We start from the raw sequence: 19,861 nt of genomic DNA, 5'->3' as shown, positions 1-19,861 counted from the left end.
CAGAGAGAAAGAACACTGTGGTTACCTTAGAGGCCATGGGAACACTGTGGGGGCCGGGGGTATGTGTTTACAGGGGCAAGGGTGACATGATCTGTCTAGGGCAGGCCAGGCTTCCTAAGGGTCACCTAGACACCCGAGAGGGCAGATGTGGGGCTGCTGGGGCACGTATGAAGACGGTGCAGGGCTCACCAGGGCATCTGGTCCTTCTGATTGTGTAGTTACTTACTCAGCCTCAAATTGATTGGGAGTGATGATGTCTGCCACGGGCACCACTTTCTCCCTGTACACGGGAAGGAGGTCCTGGGGGACATACTGGAGAGCACAGGAGACAAAGAAGGAGATCACTCACACGGAAGGAGAGCCCAGGAGAGGGATGCTCCCAGCCCAAATCCTGTGGGGAGACCTGGCATCCTCACCAGGAAAGGTACACAGGGACCGGGACACAGAAGGGTGTCACCAAGTAAGAGAAGTGCCTGGGGCAGGAAGGGGAGGCCTCAGCTCACCACAACCAGAAGGGAGGATGGGAAGTAGGGAGCTAAGACAGAGGACCCCACCGGATGACTGGAGGCAGCCTCGGGCCCTCAGGACCTGCTAGCTGGGCTGGGCCGACCTGGCTCTGGTAGCCCGAGTCCTGGGGCTGGGACTGGCATAAACTGAAGAAGAGCTAAGAATAGAGTAGACCACTTGCACAGCCCAACCCCTAGACTTGGGCCTGACCGTGACATCCAAAAAGGCCCTTATACAATGGAGTTCGGTGAATGGAACACACACCAGTGGTAGTGCATTTGGCATGTGGCCCTGGGTTTGACCCTCTGCACATAAACAGAATAAAACTCATCATATGAGCTACAAAATTTCTTGCTTGGTGGAACCTAACACATTATCTTGAATCTGGCTAGTGGTTCTCAACTTTCCTAAGGCTACTCCATTTTAATATAGCTCCTCATGATGTGGTGACCCCCAGCCATAAAATTATTATCACTGGTCCTTCATAACTGTAATTTTGCTACTGTTATGAATTGCAATATAAGTATCTGATCTTATATTGCAGGAGATCTGATCTAGGCCCTCCGGGGAAAGTTATTTAATCAAAACCAGGACACATCACAGCGACACTGAGCCCGAAGCAGAGCTCTTTAGGACCCAAACACCAGCGTCTCTAGGTCGGCTGGGGTCATTGCAGCAGGCAGCATCAGGAAGAAAGGAGGGGTCTGGTGCAGGGAACCTTCCAGAAAATAGGCACTGGAGAAAGCAGATGAAAAACAGCCACCGAGCAAACCAGACACTGGTCCAGTCACTGCCACCGGCCTCCACTGGGAGAGCAGGGCGGAAAGGACGCTGGTCCAGGTGAGTCCTGTACTGGTGTGGACCCTGTGTGGCCGGCTGTGCCCAGGGAATTCACAATGAGTAACACATGAGTCAAAAGCCACAAGGGAGGCAAATGCCAGGGTGGTCTGTGTGTTAAAACACTGACTTTGAAGCTTTAGGCCTCTGAGTTGAGGCTCCCAATTCCACAGTCTGAGGTGTCTGAGACCAGTTTCACTCATGAATTGTGACCCACCCACTGTCCAGTTTTGAACAGCTGGGGAGCTCAGAGTGACTTCCTCATTGTTAAATGCACAAGGGGAAACTAACCGGAGGAAAAAACATTTACATGAGAAGGTGATCCGGCTGTGACATCCCTCACCACAGTGATCTGCAGTGTGGACAGGCTGACATGGCTGGTGAGGCGACCCCTGCCTCCCTGACTGCTTCACATGCATCCCTCCTGAGACTACAGAGAGGACGCCTCTCCTGGATGGAGGAGCACTGTCCTGCAGTCCAGGGCAAATGGCTAGCCTTCTCTCCTGCAAGAGCCTCCAAACCAGCTTTTGAGAAAAACCATTTGCAACAGGAGAAACTCGGGACATTGACCTTCAGTGTCCACACCTGGAGCTTTATTAGACAGCCTGTCCATGGCTGACAGACTGTCTATGGTACACACCCTAACGCCTGTCGTCCATTTGACCAACCTCCTAACAGGGGTGTCTCAGCCTTGTATGGGGGTCACACTGGTTGACCCGGGAAGGTGACCTTCTCTATGGTTCAAAGCAGATGCACAGACCACACGTTTAACAGCAGCCTGGGTACACTCACCATGGAGCCTTCGCCGTTCCACTTGTCGCCCATCACGGGATCACACACTGTGGGGACACAGCATCTGGTCAGCAGCTGCTACAGCTTCCAAGGACAGACCTCCACACTGTTTGCTTTCTCACTGTGTAGCCCAGGCTAGCCCTGGACTCCCAATCTTCCTGCCTCAGCCTCCCATGTAGCTGGGAAAGCAGGCATGCACACCACACATGCCTCCATATCTAACTCTTGCTCTAACTGCCTGAGTGTGTGCCTGCATGTATGTACATGTACCATGTGTGCAGGTGCCCAGGAGTTCAGAAAAGGGCAGGAGATCCCCTGTAGTGGGGTTTACAGGCAGCTAGGAGCCACCAGAGTGGGTGCTTGGAACTGAACTCGTGGCTTCTGCAAGAGGAGTACACACCCTTAACTGATGACAGGTTCTCAATTTGCCCTGGCTGGCTTTGAACCCACTATGTAGATGGGATGACCCTGAACTTCTGACCCTCCTAGTACTAGGATTAGAGGTGTACACCTGCACATTCGGTTTATGTGGTGTGAGGATCTTTCCTCAGGGCTTTGTGTATGCTAGGCAAGCACTGTACCAACTGAGCCACACCCCTGGTCTCTCAATTTTTTTTTTTTAACACTACATACATGTGGAGACACAGGACAATTTTGCGCCCTAGCACTTTGAACTTCTCTGTCCAAGACAACCAGGTCCCCGGGACAGTTTCACATATAACTTACCATCATCATTCACACCTTCTTCTCAAGAACACATTATTACCTCAGGTCACCTGGACTGGCATAGTGCCCTCCCCCCTGGCCTGGCTGAGACTAGTAACCCAGGTTTCACGTATCTTCCCAGGTTCAGGCACATTCCCTTTGGACCACAGTCCACTGCATGGACAAAGCAATGTGCCACTGGCCTTTGGGCAGGACACACTGCACACCCGGAAGACTGGTGTTCAGGCTGCTCCACGTGGCACATGGATGGACCCAGGGCTGCCTGGCAGCCACAGTGCCACTCTCCACGCAAACTGGATATGGTGTGTCACCCCATCCCCTACCCACTAGTTTGGCCCAGCCTGGGGTATCAACCCAACCTACATCCTCTTTAGGGTCAGACCTCACACATCTTGGGCACCCCAGGCCTTCACACATACTAACCGTCTCTTCCTATGCACCTCACAAGAAACCCTATAGTCACCTTGAAGAACTTCTCAATTCCCCTGCTGAGCCTGCCCTCAAGACTCACTCCTCCTCTGAGGTCCCATAAGTCAAATAACTAATAGGTAAAGGCCAAACAGGCGGCGAGGAAGCCAGAGACAGTTTGCTGAGCTGTCCTGTCCTGAGGGTATGATCAGCATGGGACAGAGTGGAGAAGGGGCATCGTGGTCCAGCTCTCACCGTACACGAGCCGGGGGTTCTGCTGCTTCAGCTCCCGTACGATGTCCACCACCATGGCCAGGAAGGACTTGTCTCTCGTGTAACCTTGGGAAGGAAAATCCAGGTTTATCCTCCCAAAACAGGACACACTGACCACCAGGGCATCTATCTGCCCTAATAAGAGCCATCAAGCATGCATCGGCCTGGGGGCAGACCAAGGAATACACAAGGTCTCCGTTAGTCTGTACTCATGGAGGGGAGGACAGGCAGCTCCCAGGGACATGAGTTTTGACTGACAGATAACTTGCAAATTTTCCACTCTCAACAAAACATACCACTTTAAAAAAATATTTAATTTATATGTGCGCCTGAGTGTATGCCTGTGCACCATGTGTGTGCATGAGTGCTTAGAAGTCAGATGACGGTGTCAGAGACCCTGGAGCTGGAGTTACAGGCAGTTGTGAGCTACCATGTGGGTGCCGAGGACTGAGCCTGGGCCCTCTACAAGAGTGGTAAGTGCCCTTAACCACTGAGCCATCTCTGCAGCCTCTGTGTCTCTAAAATGTTTTATTCAGGGGCTGGAGAGATGGCTCAGCACTTAAGAGCACTGGCTACTCTTCCAGAGGTCCTGAGTTCGATTCCCAGCACTCACATGGTGGCTCACTCCAGTCTAAAATTGTAGTCCCAGGAGATCCAATGCTCCTTTCAGTTGAGCAGATGTGTATGCAGACAAAACACCGATCTAATTTCTTTCTTTTTGGAAGCAAGGTCTCACTATGAAGCCTTGGCTCACCTGGAACTCCCTATGTAGACTAGGCTGCCCTCAATCTCACAGAGCTCCATCTGCCTCAGTGTTGAGATTAAAGATGTGTGCCACCATACCCAGGTAAAACAAGGCACTTTAATTGGGTTGAGTTCGAGGCCAGCCTGGTCTACAGTGCAAGTTCCAGGGCAGCCAGGACTGTTACACAGAGAAACCCTGTCTCAAAACATACAAACAAACAAACAAACAAACAAACAAATCCAACTAAATTAGGGCCAATGTGATGGCTTACTGAATAGGGATGCTTGCTGATTTATCTAAAGACCTACTTTTAATCAATCTCTGGGACCCACAGGGTGGAAATACCTCTGCACCCATGCTGTGGCACTGTGTATGCACAATTGTGTGGATATGGACATACATAAATACAACAAATCAGTAAATAGATTCAAAATGTAGAGAATACAACCAGAAACGTTATGTTTCTGTTATCAGATGAACTCATGGAGTGTTTCACCATCAACCCAGGGCGGCAGGACTCTAACGGCCTCCAGAATGTGTCGGTGCCTAGTGTACACCAAGACCCCCTGAGAAAGAGGCAGGGAGCAGGCCTCAGCCTAGGGAGGGGAATCTGTGCTTGACCTGTCACCAGCAGGCTGGGGACCCTCACCAGTGAGCACGTAGTCGTACTTATTCACATCGTTTATCTTGAGACCTTCGTACAGTTCATGGAGTTCCTGTGAATTCAGCACTTGGCCCTTCCAATGGGCGTAGCCTGCAGGAAGAAAACAGGCTAAGCTGTGGGTGTGGGAGCCCCAGGTTTCCCTGGTGACCATCTCAGCTGATGACCACCACCTACGCCCCTTGAGGAGATCTAGAGGGCTGTTCTAAGGGCAGGCCTGAGGCACAGACTGGGCCCAGTGCCTCAGTGGCATCCCAATACCCTAGAAGCACCCCTGTTCCTGCACTGTGGGGGCTGAACAGTGGTCTCCACCCTGCCATGCCTAGTTTCTATCAAATCAGTCCAGGGCAGCAGATGCTCAGTGTCCTAGGTAGCCCTTTGAAACCTTGTCCCATAAGATGTGGATAGGGACACCAGGGCACACAGCTGTTTACTTCCGCATTCAACGGGAGCAGCTGAAGGCAGACCACCCAACCCCTCTCCTTAGCCTAAGGTAACGCCATAGTAGAAAGCAAACAGACACGCAGGTCACCAGCTGTCAGCAGGGGGACGCGGCAGCACTCCCTGTGATTTACCTGGGCAGCTCTGCCACCACAGGAAATGCTATGGCTGCCAGCTTAGCAGAGAGGGAAACTGAGGCACAGAGGCTTTCCTACCAGTCAGCTCCAGAACAGGGGTCACACACACCAGCCATGGTGTGGGGGCAGACCCTGCACACAGTGGCACTTCTGGGTTCCATCCCCCGGCCACAAGCGGTGGCACCTACTTCCCTCAGGGCCAGGTTACACACCATGCTCACTTCTGCCATGACTACCACCCAAAGGACCTACCTGTGTGGTTGGAAAACTGCACAGAGTTCACGGCATCAACCTCAAATCCCAAAACCTGCAGGACAAGGACAAGAGGTGTGAGAGTGCCTGTCTGTGACCCCAAGAACCCAGGGCAGGGCTCCCAGCCATGACCAGAGTCTTGACTTGAGGAGGGTAACAGATGAGACCATCCCGGTGGTACAGACCCCTGGGCAGGACGGTCGCAGGGTGGGAACAGAAGGCCTTCCCAAGCCAGCCAGATGTTTGCATTTCAGGGCCACACAAGCCTGACTGTGAGATTCCTTTGTTCCTTCATTCTGGGAAACTGCCCAAAGGGCCAGGGTGGAGACACTCCTCTCCCTTGCTGGGGCGCACTAAAGGGATCATGGGGCACTCCTGAGGACCCACCTGACGGAAGAGGCCAAAGAAAGCCCTACAAGCCCCTGTCTGTCCAGAGAGAGGGCAAGGGTCCCCTGGGTCTTCTAACCCACCCCTGAGGAACAAGACCCAGAGCAGCTGGGGTAACTCTGCCCAGACAGCCTCTACCACACCGGCTAGCCAAGTCTCCTTCCCTCCATGGCAACGAGAGAAAGAAGGTCCCACGTCAGGGCTGAGGTCCCCACATCAGGGCTGAGGTCCCCACATCAGGGCTGAGGTCCCCGGAACAACCACATTCGTTGAGCAGCTTGCCGCTCTGAATGGCCTCTCACAGCTCCCGTGGGACTCATCCAGACGGGACAAATGGGCCTCCTGAGACACGCTGGGCAGAGACCGAGGCTCCGTGTGGGCAGCTGTTCATCCTCAGCACACAAAGCAGCCCACTAAGCCAAATTACAGCTATGGACCTCCAAGTCAACTTAAAGCGATCACCGAGTTTAAAAGCTTTTTATTTTAAAGTGAGAGGCCTGAGCTGGGGAGCTCACGCAGTCGGTAAAGTGATGGCTGTGCGAGCTTGAGGATGGACCCGAACTCGATCCCTCAGAACCCGCACAAAACGCCTGGTGCGTGGCTGGTGGTGGTGGTAGTGGCGCACACCTTTAATCCTAGCATGTGGGAGGCAGAGGCAAGCAGATCTCTGAGTTCAAGGCCAGCTTGGTCTACAGAGAGTTCCAGAACAGCATGGGCTACATAGAGAAACCCTGTCTTAAAAACCAACCAATGAAGCCAGGCAGTGGCGGAGGCACACACCTTTGATCCCAGCACTTGGGAGGCAGAGGCAGGCGGATCTCTGTGAGTCTGAGGCCAGCCTGGTCTACAGAGTGAGTTCTAGGGCAGGCTCCAAAGCTACACAGAGAAACCCTGTCTCAAATATATATATATATATATATATATATATATATATATATATATATATATATATATATATATATCAATCATACAAACCAAACCAAAAAAACCCTAGTATGGCAGTATGGCAGTGCTGGCCCCAAATTCCAGTGCTGAGGAGGATTCCTGGGGCTCAGTGGCCAGCCACCCCACCCTAACTGGTGAATTTCAGGTCCGCTAGAGGTCCCGTCTCAAAAACCAGGGAGGGGTTCCTCAGTTAAGAATGCTTGTGTGCAATCATGAAGAGCAGAGTTTAGACCCTAGCAACCATTGTCACAAGCCAGGTGTAACAAAGCTCCAGGGAAGTGTGAGACACTATCACTGGCCTTGCTGGTTTCCAGTCTGGCTGAGAACACATGTGCCCGGTTCAGGGAGACCCTGCCTCACAAGAACAGACAGCGAGTGAGAGGGGGAGTCGCCGGGAGAACCCCTCTTCCCTGGACTTTGTGAGCACACAGGTGAGCACACATGGTCACATACTCACACACATACCACACAGACACAAGTAAGTAAACCTGTCTGTCTGTCTGTCTGTCTGTCTCTGGTAAACAGTTCTTGAAGAACAGTACTTGGAGTTGATCTCTGGTACCTCCACAGGCATAGACGCACCCACACAAACAGGAGACCTTCCTCTACAAATAAGTGGTCCTTTTTTAAGTGAAAGGGGCAAAGGATGATTATGTCTCGAGGGTCTGGACAACCCCAAAGCCATTGACTGCTGCGCCCCTCATGACTCGGAGCCACAGTGATTTCTCCTGTTACTTCCTCCACTTCCCTGTCTCCCCACACTCAACCACGAGGACCCACACTCTACAGAGCACTCAAGGTCTATCAGCTGCCAGAGGTGGCAGACGCTGGACTCAAGCAAGAGAGATTCCTCTGTCCACCGCCCGGCTCTCATCCGACAACCCTCAGGGCCCTGCTGGGCCTCTCAGCCTCACCCTCTCGCCTCTTTCAGGCAGTTTCTTTCTCGGTGCCATCCAAGTAGATCCAGGACAGCGGTCCACCCCACGGCCCCATCCCTGGCCTTGCAGTGGCCACCACATCCCTCCATGGAGGTGGCCATTTCAGCTGCACACAAATCGCCCAACACAGAGGAAAGGCCTCTCTCTAGGGCCCTATGCTCAGTGTGTGTGTGTGTGTGTGTGTGTGTGTGTGTGTGTGTGTATGTGTGTGTGTGTGTGTGTGTGTGTGTGTGTGTGTGTGTGTGTGTGTGTGTAGGCCAATCTAGCAGAAATCTGGCCATACTCCAGATCTCAGGCACCTTGGCGAGGGAGCCTATGAAACCCAGGCATGGCTGCAAGTCTATGAACGTAGCAGCGGACCTTCCATGACCATCCCCACAGAACATCAGGCCTATTTGTGGATTCCAACTCTTTCCTATCTTTCTGATCTGGAGCCAAGATACTCTCAACCATGACAGGCAGGGGGTCAAAGAGGATTTGTGCTGTCCCCTCAGGTCACTCAGAAAGGGCCAGCATCCTGTTCTGGTACTATATTTAGCTCGGCAGGAACATGGGATTCGGCCTTGTGCTGATCCTATCTACAGGCAGGCCACAGGGACCAGGACACTCACCAGGACTATGAACTGACCCCACAGTGTCCTCCCACCTCCAGTTCAGGTCCCAGGGTCACTATGCCCAGACTGCTGCCACCATCACTGTCCTCTCCTCCTACGTGCCAGGCCACGATTGCCCAGCATCTCTCAGAAGGTCGGCCCCTCGACAGCAGCCTCTGTGCAGCACCCCTTTCCTTTCGGGGTGGTCTGCCTGCCAGAAGGACCTCCTTTGCTTGCTGAACCCCTCAGGTACATCATTCCCCAATCATCAGATGGCTGTCGCTAGAAACAGCGTCCCCTAAGTTCGGGCCTCCAGTCCCCTAGCCAGGTCTCCCCTAAAGCTCACTCCTACAGCAATGCCAGGCAAGGGCCACTGAACAAGATCCCAAGTAAACATATCCCCCAATGTAGAAGCCACCAAGAGAAGGGGCCAGAAAGAGGACCTGCCGGGGTGTGGGCGCCAAGGGTCCAGGACTCAGGAGGAACTGGCTCAATGGCCATGACTGTCTACTGCTGATATATGGAGGGATGACCCACCAGAGTCTCAGGCAGTGGTTCTCAACCTGTGGGTCAAGAGCCCCCCACAGGGGGTCATATATCAGATCTCCTGCACATCAGATATTTACATTACATTCATAACAGTAACAAAATTACAGTTATGAAGTAGCAACGAAATAATTTTATGGTGCGTGGGGGGGTGGGGGTGGGTCACCACAACATGAGGAACTGCATTAAAGGGTCGCAGCATTAGGAAGGCTGAGAACCACTCTGGACTCTAGTGCGACAGAGGTCAGGAGTATGAAAACTTCATCACACCCTTGCCAGAACCTCAAGGTCAGAGAGCCGAGGAATCCCTCCTCCAGGACACCTGACCAAAAAAGAGCCCCGTGAATCGGACCCACGGTCACCAGAGGGGACAGATATCAGTCACTGTAGAGTGCCAGAAAACAGACCCTTTACAGCACACCGTTCCTCAGATCCCTCTGATAGAGCAGATTAGTGACCTACAGAACCACCCGGACGAGGCGAGGCAGCCTATAGGACAGAGAAACGGACACAGCGAGTGAGAGCCCAGGAGAGAAACAGATGCTCGAGACAAGCCTTGGGTAGCGCTGGGGGGAAGGGGTGGAGTTCTGGGTACTGGCCACATGCCACTCATTCTGTGTGACAGTGTTTGCTTTGTGCTAAGCCATCGAGCTCAAGTGCTTATGGTTTGCATTCATACGCTCATCCCAAAAAACTTAAGCCAGTATTATCGCTGAAGCAATGCAACAAAAATTAGCAGCTGTATTAATCCGGGAAGGTAAAAAAAACAGCGCCTCGCACATCCGCTTGCCTATTCCAGACTTCTGTGCACCAATGCTTCCAGCCTCTCAAATCCCTTAAAATTCTAATCAACTGTGATGAGCCAGGCTGGAAGCGGTGATGACACACGTCCCGGAAACCCTGCCAGCCTGTCCTGCCGGCCCCGCTGCTTCTGCGTGTGCGGATAATTAATCCTCCGGAGCTGGCGCACACATCTGAGAAAGGAATCGCTATTTTTCCACTTCTCAATGATGGCGCTGAGCCCCGGTGCTGGCATTTCCATTTCAAATATTACTGTCAGAAGTGCTGTGTTAATCAGTGTCCTATGTTAGTTTCAACATTTCCAGAAATCACCCCTCCCCGCAAGCTCAGCCATCCTTAGCTGTGAAGGCAAGGACAGGGGCCTCGCTCCCAAGTGGGGAGCCCTGGGCCCCAGAGGAAAGAGTCTGCTGCCACTTAACTCTTCCCAGTTCAAGTCTATCCTTCTGGGAGGCCATGGCTGTGACTCTGGGAGGTCACATCCCTGTAAAGCAGTGGCTCCTGGCCAGGTCCTTCCAACAGGAGGATCGAATGGGGCCGGAGTGGAAGACAATGTGCCCGCTTCCGCTGGTTGACTCCACTCCAGCAGCATGCTGAGTCCCCTGGGTGATGCTCCTTTTATGCCAAGTGGCACATCTCTCCCACCAGCATTCTCCTTCCCTAAGTAGCGATGGCTCCTTCCCTAGGGGCAGCAGGACCTGTTATGTGACTTTCCCATACTTTGATTTTTGCATCCATCAGCCGGTGTTCCCCTTTCCCCGGCCTGCTTGCTCTTTAAATGTGCGTGTTTGGTTTTGATACAAGGTCTGGCTGTGTAGCCCAGCTTACCTTCACCTCAAAGCAAGCCTCCTAACGCAGCCTCCCAAGTATGTAACATCACATTCTGCTTTTCACCCTGATTTTGAGTTCTGGTGACCAGCCTCTTCTCTCTTAAAGCTGGTGCTGATGCTGACAGGCATCCCCCGCCCCCTCCCCCCATCTCCTTTTGCTTTCTCTGTACTCCCAGTACCTGCCTTGACAAATGTCACCACTTGCTGATGTTACCCCTCTGGTTTTACTGTGTGCCCCAGCCCGATACACCTTGTCTCCCAGCCCAAGGGGTGCCAGCAACAAAATAGTTCTTGCCTCAAGCAGGGCTCAAGACTATGCCCCCCCCCACACACACACACACTGAACAGCTAGCTGTCTTCTCCCCAACGTTCACCTCCTGACAACATGCAGGGCAGATTCCTTCCTGCCCTCATGATGGCCCCACAGGTCACTCTGCATGAACAGACCTCTGCCCCTCAGGGCCTCCTGACCCTGGGCTATATAAGAGTGGAACTGCTGATCTGTCTATCTCGGAAACCATGCATGTACTCAAATGCACTCAAATGTCCCATGTCAGACAGGATTCTAAGAGTGGCCCCATTGGCCCTTGGTCACCCTTGTGAGACTCTTCTAAGTGTGTGAACTCCCTCCCAGGGCCACATTTTTGCTATTTAGTTATAGGAGCCTTTTGAGAGTAGTTCCCCTAGATTGCAATGCATGGGGGCCTCGGAGATGTAAAGGCTAAGAAGGACCCAATGAATGACAGCCATCTAGAAATGATGGGGAACGACATTGTATAGTCCAGGGTTATACTGAGCCACTGCCTCAGAATACCTATACTCGTACAGTTACATCAGAAGGAGGCAGGTATGCGGTCTAACCTCACCACTTCCCAAGCAACTACCTACACCTGACCATCATCTGTGCCCAAGGTTCACATACACAGCTCTCTCTGCACGGTGGGCACCGCACAGGAGAGAAGCCATTTATTTCTCCCTGCCTCGAGCAAGAAGCTTCATTCAGCCCTAGAGGGAACACTCGAGAAAATCTAGTGGGTACTGTCTGGCAGCCCTCCCCACCCCACACCACCTCTAAACATTAATGCCTCACCACCAGAACACAGTAAAAACAAAACAAAACAAAAAAACAACCCACAAACAAGCTGCATGAAGGGGCGTACCCGAGGCTGAGGCAGGACAGCAGGTAGGAGGCTAGCCTGGACCACACAGAGAGACCCTGTCTCAAAACAGTAAAACAAAAAGAAGAGATTCACTTGAATGAGGAGAAAGTCTGGAAGGCAGGAGGAATTGTCTGTCCCTCAAAGCGCAGCCTTGGTTTTGGGGGATTGTTTTCTTTTGGCTGTTTATTTTGTTCGTTTTTGAGACAGGGTCTCATGCAGCCCAGGCTGGACTCTAACTTTCTATGTGTCCAAGGATGGTCCTTCTGGTGGCGAGAATAAGACTGGCCCCCAGAGGTCACCAGGGAGTGGCACTATTTGAAAGGGTTAGGAGGTGTGGCCTTGTTGGAGGATGTGTGTCGCTGGGGGTGGGCTTTGAAAAGGTTTCAGAAAGTCCATGCCAAGCTTCAGAGGCCTGTGGATTTAGATGCAGAACCCTCAGCTCCTTCTCCAGCTCGATGTCTGTCTGCCATGAAGAGAATGGGCTGTAAGCCAGACCCATGCGAACGCCTTCCTTTGTAAGATTTGCCATGGTCACATGGACAGTCCTCAGTTCCTGCCTCCACTTCCCAAGTGCTGCAGACCATCCCTTCCACAAGCCCTGCTCCCCTCCCCGCAGCTGCCTGGGTCCCCAGAGGCAGCCTGCTCCAGGCCTGTGTGACCAGTCTGTTCTCACCCCTCTAATGGTCTAAACTGACTACTGTGTCTCCACTGTGTGCATTCTACCTCTGACCCAGACGGATCCCACTATGCCTCTCTAAGTCCCACATTTTAGGGTTTTCTGTTGTTTTTGGATGAAGCCAGGACCCCTGATCACATGCCATGAACATAGACCAGCACCCAAGGCAGAAGGCTCATCTCCTGGGATTCTGTGAACCCACACCAGGCTCATAGAGCTACTGACCACCTTTTGCACTCCAAAAAGTTCTGAACACCCCATACCATTGACTGCTCACTTTTCTTTTGCAGTCCTGGAACTCAGTCTGTAGACCAGGCTGGCCTTGCTCTCAGATCTGCCCACTGCTGCTGCCTCCCGGATGATAGTGCACCACCACTGCCCACCTAGAGGGCAGCAGCTTCCTTTGGTCCACACTGTGGCTTCCATGGTTTCATTTATCCATGGCCAATGAGATTCCAAAATATTGAACTGTCTTGAGGGGCTGGGAAGATGGCTTGGAGACAAAGTCCTCACCACACAAACCAAGAATAAACATGAGGATTAAGATCTGGATCCTCGCTGGGCGGTGGTGGCACGCGCCTTTAATCCCAGCACTGGGGAGGCAAAGTCAAGTGGATCTCCGTGAGTTCAAGGCCAGCCTGGGTTACAGAGTGAGTTCCAGGAAAGGCACAAAGCTACACAGAGAAACCCTGTCTCAAAAAAACACAACAAAACGAAATATCTGGATCCTTGGAACCCATGTAAATGCCTGTGGATGTGACAGCCCTCAGGCCTCCACACGCACATACCTAACTATGCATGTCCACACATGTATCATGCACTTGTGAACGTGCAAACATTCATCTCATACCACACACATAGGCCAAATAAAAATCTCTCTTGACTCTTGAGGTAGAGGATAGATAAGAGTGAGCACACAGTCACTAACAGATTGAAGTGAATAGACATTTTGTCTGCATGCATGTATGTGCACCATGTACATACAGTGCCTATGAGGCCAGAAGATGGCATGAAACCCCTGGAAATAGAATCACAGACCTATGTGAGCTGCCATGTGGGTGCTGAGTGGAACCTGGTCCTCGGCAAGAGCAGCCAGTGCTCCTAACAGCTGAGCCATCTCTCCAGCCCCACATTCTAACTTATTTCATCAGGCAGGTAACAGCTACTCTCCTGTGCTACGGTTGTTAAGCTCTGCAAGTGCCAGGCTTATAAACTCAACTTTATCATAGGTGTATGAGCCCAGGACAAAACACTCTATATACAGCATCCAGTGTTACCTTTGTTTTCAGGAATCTACCACGAATCTTAGAACCAGTTCCCTACAGATAAAGCAGACACTGCATACTTTTTTTAGCGCCAAGCCTTGCCTGTAATCAGGCTGAAAACAATCCCAAGTTCAAGGCCAGCCCGAGTTACATAGTGAGATGAAAGGAGAGAGATAGGGTTAAAAAACAAACAAACAAGGAAAGTCTTGCCTTCTGGCCTCTGCTGTAGTGCTCCAAAACCTGCACGGGATTCTTAAGGCTCTGGGTACCCCCACACTCCCATGGGTTCTGCATGAATGCTGAGCTGGCCAGATGCTGTGCCTGAGCCTCCAATGGCAAAGTCACACCCACCACTACAGAAGACAGGAATGTCTCGGCTGAGATGCATGCCAGAAAAAGCTCCTGTTATTACAAAACTGGGTGGAGACCCAGCTCTAGCAGAGGCAGAAGGTCTGGCTGACCAAACGGATGACGGTGTGAGCTGGAAACCAAAGCTGGAGGCACAGTGGCACCGAGAGCCAGCGGTGCCGAGAACGACAGCTAGGAGCTGCCTCTCATCCGAGTGTCCAGCACGGGACAGAACTTCCTGACCTGCTGATGGAGGAGGGTGGGGGCCGGGCAAACTGGACAGCCCCATCCTCCGGAGAAGCCTCTGCATGTCCCCTGCGGTAGTTAAAACATCCCAGACAGAGTCTCTTATACTTCTCCCTCCCACTGCTGGGGCCAACAACACCTCCACATGAGTGCTCCTGGCACCTAGGAGAGTGAAAGCCAAAACAGGAACATGAAGCTTGCCTTTCCTGCTTCCTGCTGCCCATGGCTGCCAGACACAGACTCCTCTTCCTGTCTCTCATGCAACCCTCAGGACCCTGGCCCAGCAGTGATGTGCACTAGGCTGGGGTGGCTGCCATGAGCAGGTGGTGCACACCCCAGGGGCCCCATGCCCGCCTCCACTGCTGCATCATCAGCGCTCCGGCAAAGAGGCGCACACAGCCTCAGCCACGCTGCCAGGAGAGGCTTGTTTAGAGTAATAGCTCAGCTCATCTCCAAGGGAGGCAGAGACACTCAGCACAGCGGGAGTGGGTGAGCTCTGGAATATTCCAGTGTGGTTCTCCCACAGGCATCTAAGGACAGACAGGAGGGGCAGGCCGAGCCTCACAGGTGTTTCCAGCTGTGGAGAACCAGTCCTGGGGCTGGTGCCTAAAAGCTTCTTTCACAGATGGGAATCAGCAAGCAGGCCGGGCAAGCATCTTGTGACTGTTGTGACCGTGAGCAATCTAACAGCCAAGGGCCCTACATGGTTCCCATCACTGATCACTGATCAGCCTTATCATCCAGCCAGACCACACCCTCTGATTTCCATGGTGAACTGCTAGTAGACAGCCTGCACCCCACAAAGCATCTCTTTAGGAGTTGCTCACTCCAAGTCCTGTGGCCACCCCAGCCTGGCTCACAGAACTCACTGCCAGGATCACAGTGCTAGGCAGGCCTAGCCAAAGGCCACGTCTACTGCAGGGGTCTGCCTGTGCTGGGCTGCAGTGACGTCCAAAAGGAAGGGGCCTGTGCTGAGCTCACGGTGGCATCCACTTCCCGACCTTGTTGGCACTTGTTGCTGCCAGGTCACTCTGAGACTCAGTAACCCAGATACGGGGTCACCTCGGTTCCAGAGGGTCACGGAGATGCAAGCCTTCCAAAAACTGCCCCGCCACCCCCTTGTCTATCAGCTGGCCAGCTGCTCACATATGGCTCACACAGCCAAGAGTGGCTGAGCTTCCAGGGGTTGCCAAAACAGCATTCCTGACTCCAGATGAGTTAGTTGCACAATGTGGCCCGAGTTCACCGTTACAGGCCACTGCACCAGAGCGGCCCTTATTCTGTGCTATGGTGCCTCTACCACAGGGCTTCCTGCATGCTGCTCCAGGATGAACTCCTCTTCCTGCCCCAGAGCAGGTAGGGGTGGCAGGCTCCCATCCATGGGACCTCACAACACTCACAGCAACTGGCCCCTGGGTGGGCCATGCCTTGTGTGCCTCGGCAGTGTCCTCATTTAGCTACTCAAGGGACTGTTTTTCCAGGAGACAATCACAGCTAAGGAGACGGGACAGGAGGGGCCTCTCCAGAGGTCACATGGGTTCCTCTGTCACAGACAAGCGGCTGCCACCCTCGGAGGACCCAGCTTGAAGCCACAGCCATATGCAGAGCTCTGAGACCACAGTCCCTCCTGCTCTCTCCCTGTTCCTAAGAGACATCTTGATATCAACACTGCAGCCTTTCACTAGACCCTAAACTTGGATGTTTCCAGATTTCTCTGAAAGCAGATGGAATAGAGACATAACCCCTGACACACTTAAAGAATATGAGCTGGCAAATCATTATGCCGGAAGGCTCTCCACACGCACACAAGGGGCTCAGGAAGCCCATAGCACATATGTGTATTCCTGAGCATGCTCACATACACATACCTACATGTACACACACCTACACAGGGGTGGATGCACACCCACCCACCATTGAGATATTGACTCCTCTCTTGACTCTGGCAGAACACAGGCCTGGGGCACAGCGCAGTGGAAGAGCACGTGTTAAACACGCACAGGGCCCTGGCTTCAGTCCTCTCCACCACAGAAAACAAGGAGGCAAGACACTGGGGTGCCTGGGAGGTGGGAGCAGGCAACAGGGCACACTGGACTGCACCCTGCCCTTCCCTGCTCACCCCACAGTTTAGAGTCAAAACAGCAGGACACCCCCAGCTTCCCAGGCCCTCCCCTGCTGCAGAGGTGAGTGAGAAGGGGATGGGGTAGGGGCAGGGAGGGCAGGAGCCTGGTCCCACTCTCCTTTGCCCTCCCTCTGCCCTGCAAACTTTGAACTATTCCGCCTGGTACCCACCTCCCACTGGCTCTGGTCCCAGGAAACCTTTGGCCACTACACCCCTGGCCTGGGGCCAGAAGTCAATCTGAAAACAGGGACAAGGTTCTGCTGCCTCTTTGGAGGATTATTTTCCCAGCTGCCTGTGGGAGACCGGGGAGGGAGGAGCTCAGAAGACTTTTCAGGGAGCACTGGGGAGGGAGGGCTGATGGCCCAGGTGTGTGAGTCTGGACCACATGGCAGAATTTGGAGGGAGCTCCCCAGTCACAGGCACAAGCCAGGCCCAGCACAAGGGACTCTGAGGTCCTGGTGCCAGCTCAACAGCTTGGTGCCAGGTCTACAGGGGAGGCCCAGAAACTTGCCCAGCCGTTGCTTCGGCACGACTGGACAGCCACCTGATGGTACAACGTCCAGTCACCTGGGTCAGTCCCAAGAGGCCTCCCCAGCCTCCTGCCTGTGGCCTTCTTGGAGCAGCACTGGACAAATGTCAGGACCCCAGCCCAAGATTACATTCTCTCCCTTTCCTGCTTTTCACCCCCATATTCAGCCATGTCAGTGAGACTTTGTACTCCAGATTGTACAGGAAGAACACACACACACACACACACACACACACACACACACACACACACACACACCCCTCCACAGAGAACAGCTCTGGACCTGAGGGGTGTTCCTCTTGGAACAGCTGCTCAAAGACTGGCTAGTGCCGGCCCCAGCCACGACAGACTGACAGTGCCAGCCCCATGGGTGCTCACTAAGGCTCTCCATGTTGGACGTGTCCTCCCTACCCAATTCATTGCTTCTCCCTATCCAGGGGTGCACAGAGGTATGGTGAGCAGCAAATTGCCAACAGGTACCTCGAGGGAGTCCCCAGGTCCGTAAGCTCCTCTCTGGAGGGACGCTAAGAAGAGCCCCCTCTCTTGAGCAGCTGGGACACCATGTCTTCAGCCTGAATAAGGCAGCTGAGCCCTTGGTACAGTCTAGAGGACAGAGGTCCAGGGGAGCCAGGGACAGAGGACCCAGGGAAGGAAGAGCAGCACCAAGTGGAAGAGGCAAGGGACGCAGGACACAGGGCCTCAGGAGCCCTGCACACCTCTGCCCAAGGTGAGGGGGCTGCTTGGAGCTCAGCCAGGCTCCACCCTCCCTGGTCCCTGCTTCAGGGACTCTAGCCGCTTGCTCCTAAGTACAGTCTCACCTCAGTGACCTTGCTCCCCACCCCTGACCCCCTGTAACCTAGAGGGCAATGGTTAAGAGCATGGAGCACCAGACCAGTGCATCTTAGATAGAATAAAAATGGGTGTGGCCGGGTGGTGGTGGTGTACACCTTTAATCCCAGCAGAGCCAGGCGGATCTCTGTGAGTTCAAGGCCAGCAGGGGCTACAGAGTGAGTTCCAGGAAAGGTGCAAAGCTACATAGAGAAACCCTGTCTCGAAAAACAAACAAACAAAAAGAATGGGTATGGGTGTGAAGAATTGCTTATGGACCAATAGGCACTCAAAACTCAGCAACCGCCCTCAGGCAGAGGACTTGAACCCTGTGCTGTACACCCACAATCATTTGCCCTATTTTGTCTGCCAAGTATGCGCGCCTCAGGACATCCTTCAGATTGTCCTTAGATATTGCTCTGGGCCACCCGTCTTCCTTCCAGGTCCTTCCTGAAGGATGGTGGTAGCCAGGTGCTCCTTCTTAATGTCCCCAAAGAGTCAGTGCAGTGACTGGACATGAGCTGAAGGGGTACAGGGACCCCACCACATCACTCAGTGACCAGTCAAAGAGGTGCAGTGAAGGAGGCCACCACCTGGCTGGCCAGGTCAGCCCAATCTTCCTGCTGGACCGGCCAGGCAAGTAAATGCCAATCACTCTGACATTGTCTCTGGCCCCCATGTTAATACCCTCTGCAGCCTGGTTCCCTCCTAGGGCCACTGGGTCACAAACAGGGAGCACCACCGGCCAGAAATGATCAGGGCCTCATTCATTGCACACCTCATGGGAAAGAGGCTCCGGGGAGACGACAAAGCTACAGCCCTACTAACAGGTTGCTTCCAAAGCAAAAGTCAGCAAACTGTGTTGTCTCTTAAGACAGAAGCAGGCCTGCGGGAGGCACAGGGCGGTTCCAGCCCGACCCCAGTGGATGACAGATCACCCTAGGAGTGGTCGAACCCAAAGTGGTGGCCTAGCCTCCTTGGTCCAAGCAAACAGGGCGGCCAGAGGCAGAACCTGGATTTCAGCAGGGAGCGAGCAATCACCCGCCAATGATTCTATCAAAAGGCTGTTCACGCTTCCGTAGGGCAGTATCCTCCCAGCTCAGCATTTCATCGCCTCGGGGAGCCCCCGCCCACGGCTGGCCAAGCAGCCGGAAGCAGCAGGGACAGAGTGCGCCACAGCCGAGTAGGGGGCTTCGTGCCACCTGCATCACCCTACTGTGGGCTCCCCAGGGTACTCCACGCCCACCGCCTGCGTACGTCAGGCTCTGTCCACAGCACGCTCAGCTCGCAACGGGGAACTGAGGGTGGCTGCAAGGGGGGACCAAGGTCATCGGTCTGGGGAGGCTACGCCGCGATCCAGCGGACTCCCCAGCAGCCCGGGTTACATAAGCGGCGAAGCGCGTACCTGCAGCGGGAACATGGCGGCCCGGTTGCCCACGTAGCCTCGGACGACATGGCTCTGGATGGAGAGCACCCGGCACTCGCCCTCCATGCCGGGCAGGGCGTGGTGGCGCGTGGCCCAGGTGGTGTCACGGAATCCGGCTACCCAAGCCGCACGCTCGATCTCTCTGCTCCTGGTTGCCTTGAGCACGCGCAGGCGCTGGTTTTGGACGCGTTGCCCGCCTCCTCTGACCTCAACAGGCCGGCGGCTAACCCACGAGTCCCGCGCGCCGAGGGGCGGGCTGGAGGCGGTCCCGCACACAGGCCACGCCCCTCCGGGAAAAGGGACTTGTGGAACTGAGCTGGACCCGGTGCAGCGCGTGAGCATTCGTCTCTTCTGCAGACTTCAGTCTGCACCAGCCAGCACACCTGGGACACACTCTCTAGTATGGTACATTCATTCCACACCATTCCCCCTCATTTTCTTGGGA

At 53.8% G+C, this 19,861-nt stretch overlaps 1 protein-coding gene across 1 annotated transcript in view; it reads right to left on the bottom strand.

Annotated features, from left to right (window-relative positions):
* Positions 1-19,624, bottom strand: part of LOC102922194 (pyridoxal kinase) — a 31,599-nt gene extending 11,975 nt beyond the window's left edge. The window contains exons 1-6 of the mRNA XM_076558502.1: positions 19,396-19,624; positions 5,780-5,834; positions 4,938-5,042; positions 3,526-3,609; positions 2,137-2,183; positions 227-312 (exon numbers count right to left, since the gene is read on the bottom strand). Coding sequence (XP_076414617.1) covers positions 227-312; positions 2,137-2,183; positions 3,526-3,609; positions 4,938-5,042; positions 5,780-5,834; positions 19,396-19,482 — 464 coding nt within the window. The 5' untranslated portion in view covers positions 19,483-19,624. The remainder of the gene's footprint in view (positions 1-226; positions 313-2,136; positions 2,184-3,525; positions 3,610-4,937; positions 5,043-5,779; positions 5,835-19,395) is intronic.
* Positions 19,625-19,861: the final 237 nt, after the last annotated feature.

Source organism: Peromyscus maniculatus, chromosome 21, assembly GCF_049852395.1.
Source record: "Peromyscus maniculatus bairdii isolate BWxNUB_F1_BW_parent chromosome 21, HU_Pman_BW_mat_3.1, whole genome shotgun sequence".
Taxonomy (NCBI): Eukaryota; Metazoa; Chordata; class Mammalia; order Rodentia; family Cricetidae; genus Peromyscus; species Peromyscus maniculatus.
The sequence above is the reverse complement of the archived record's forward strand: the minus strand, read 5'-3'. Positions and strand labels throughout refer to the sequence as shown.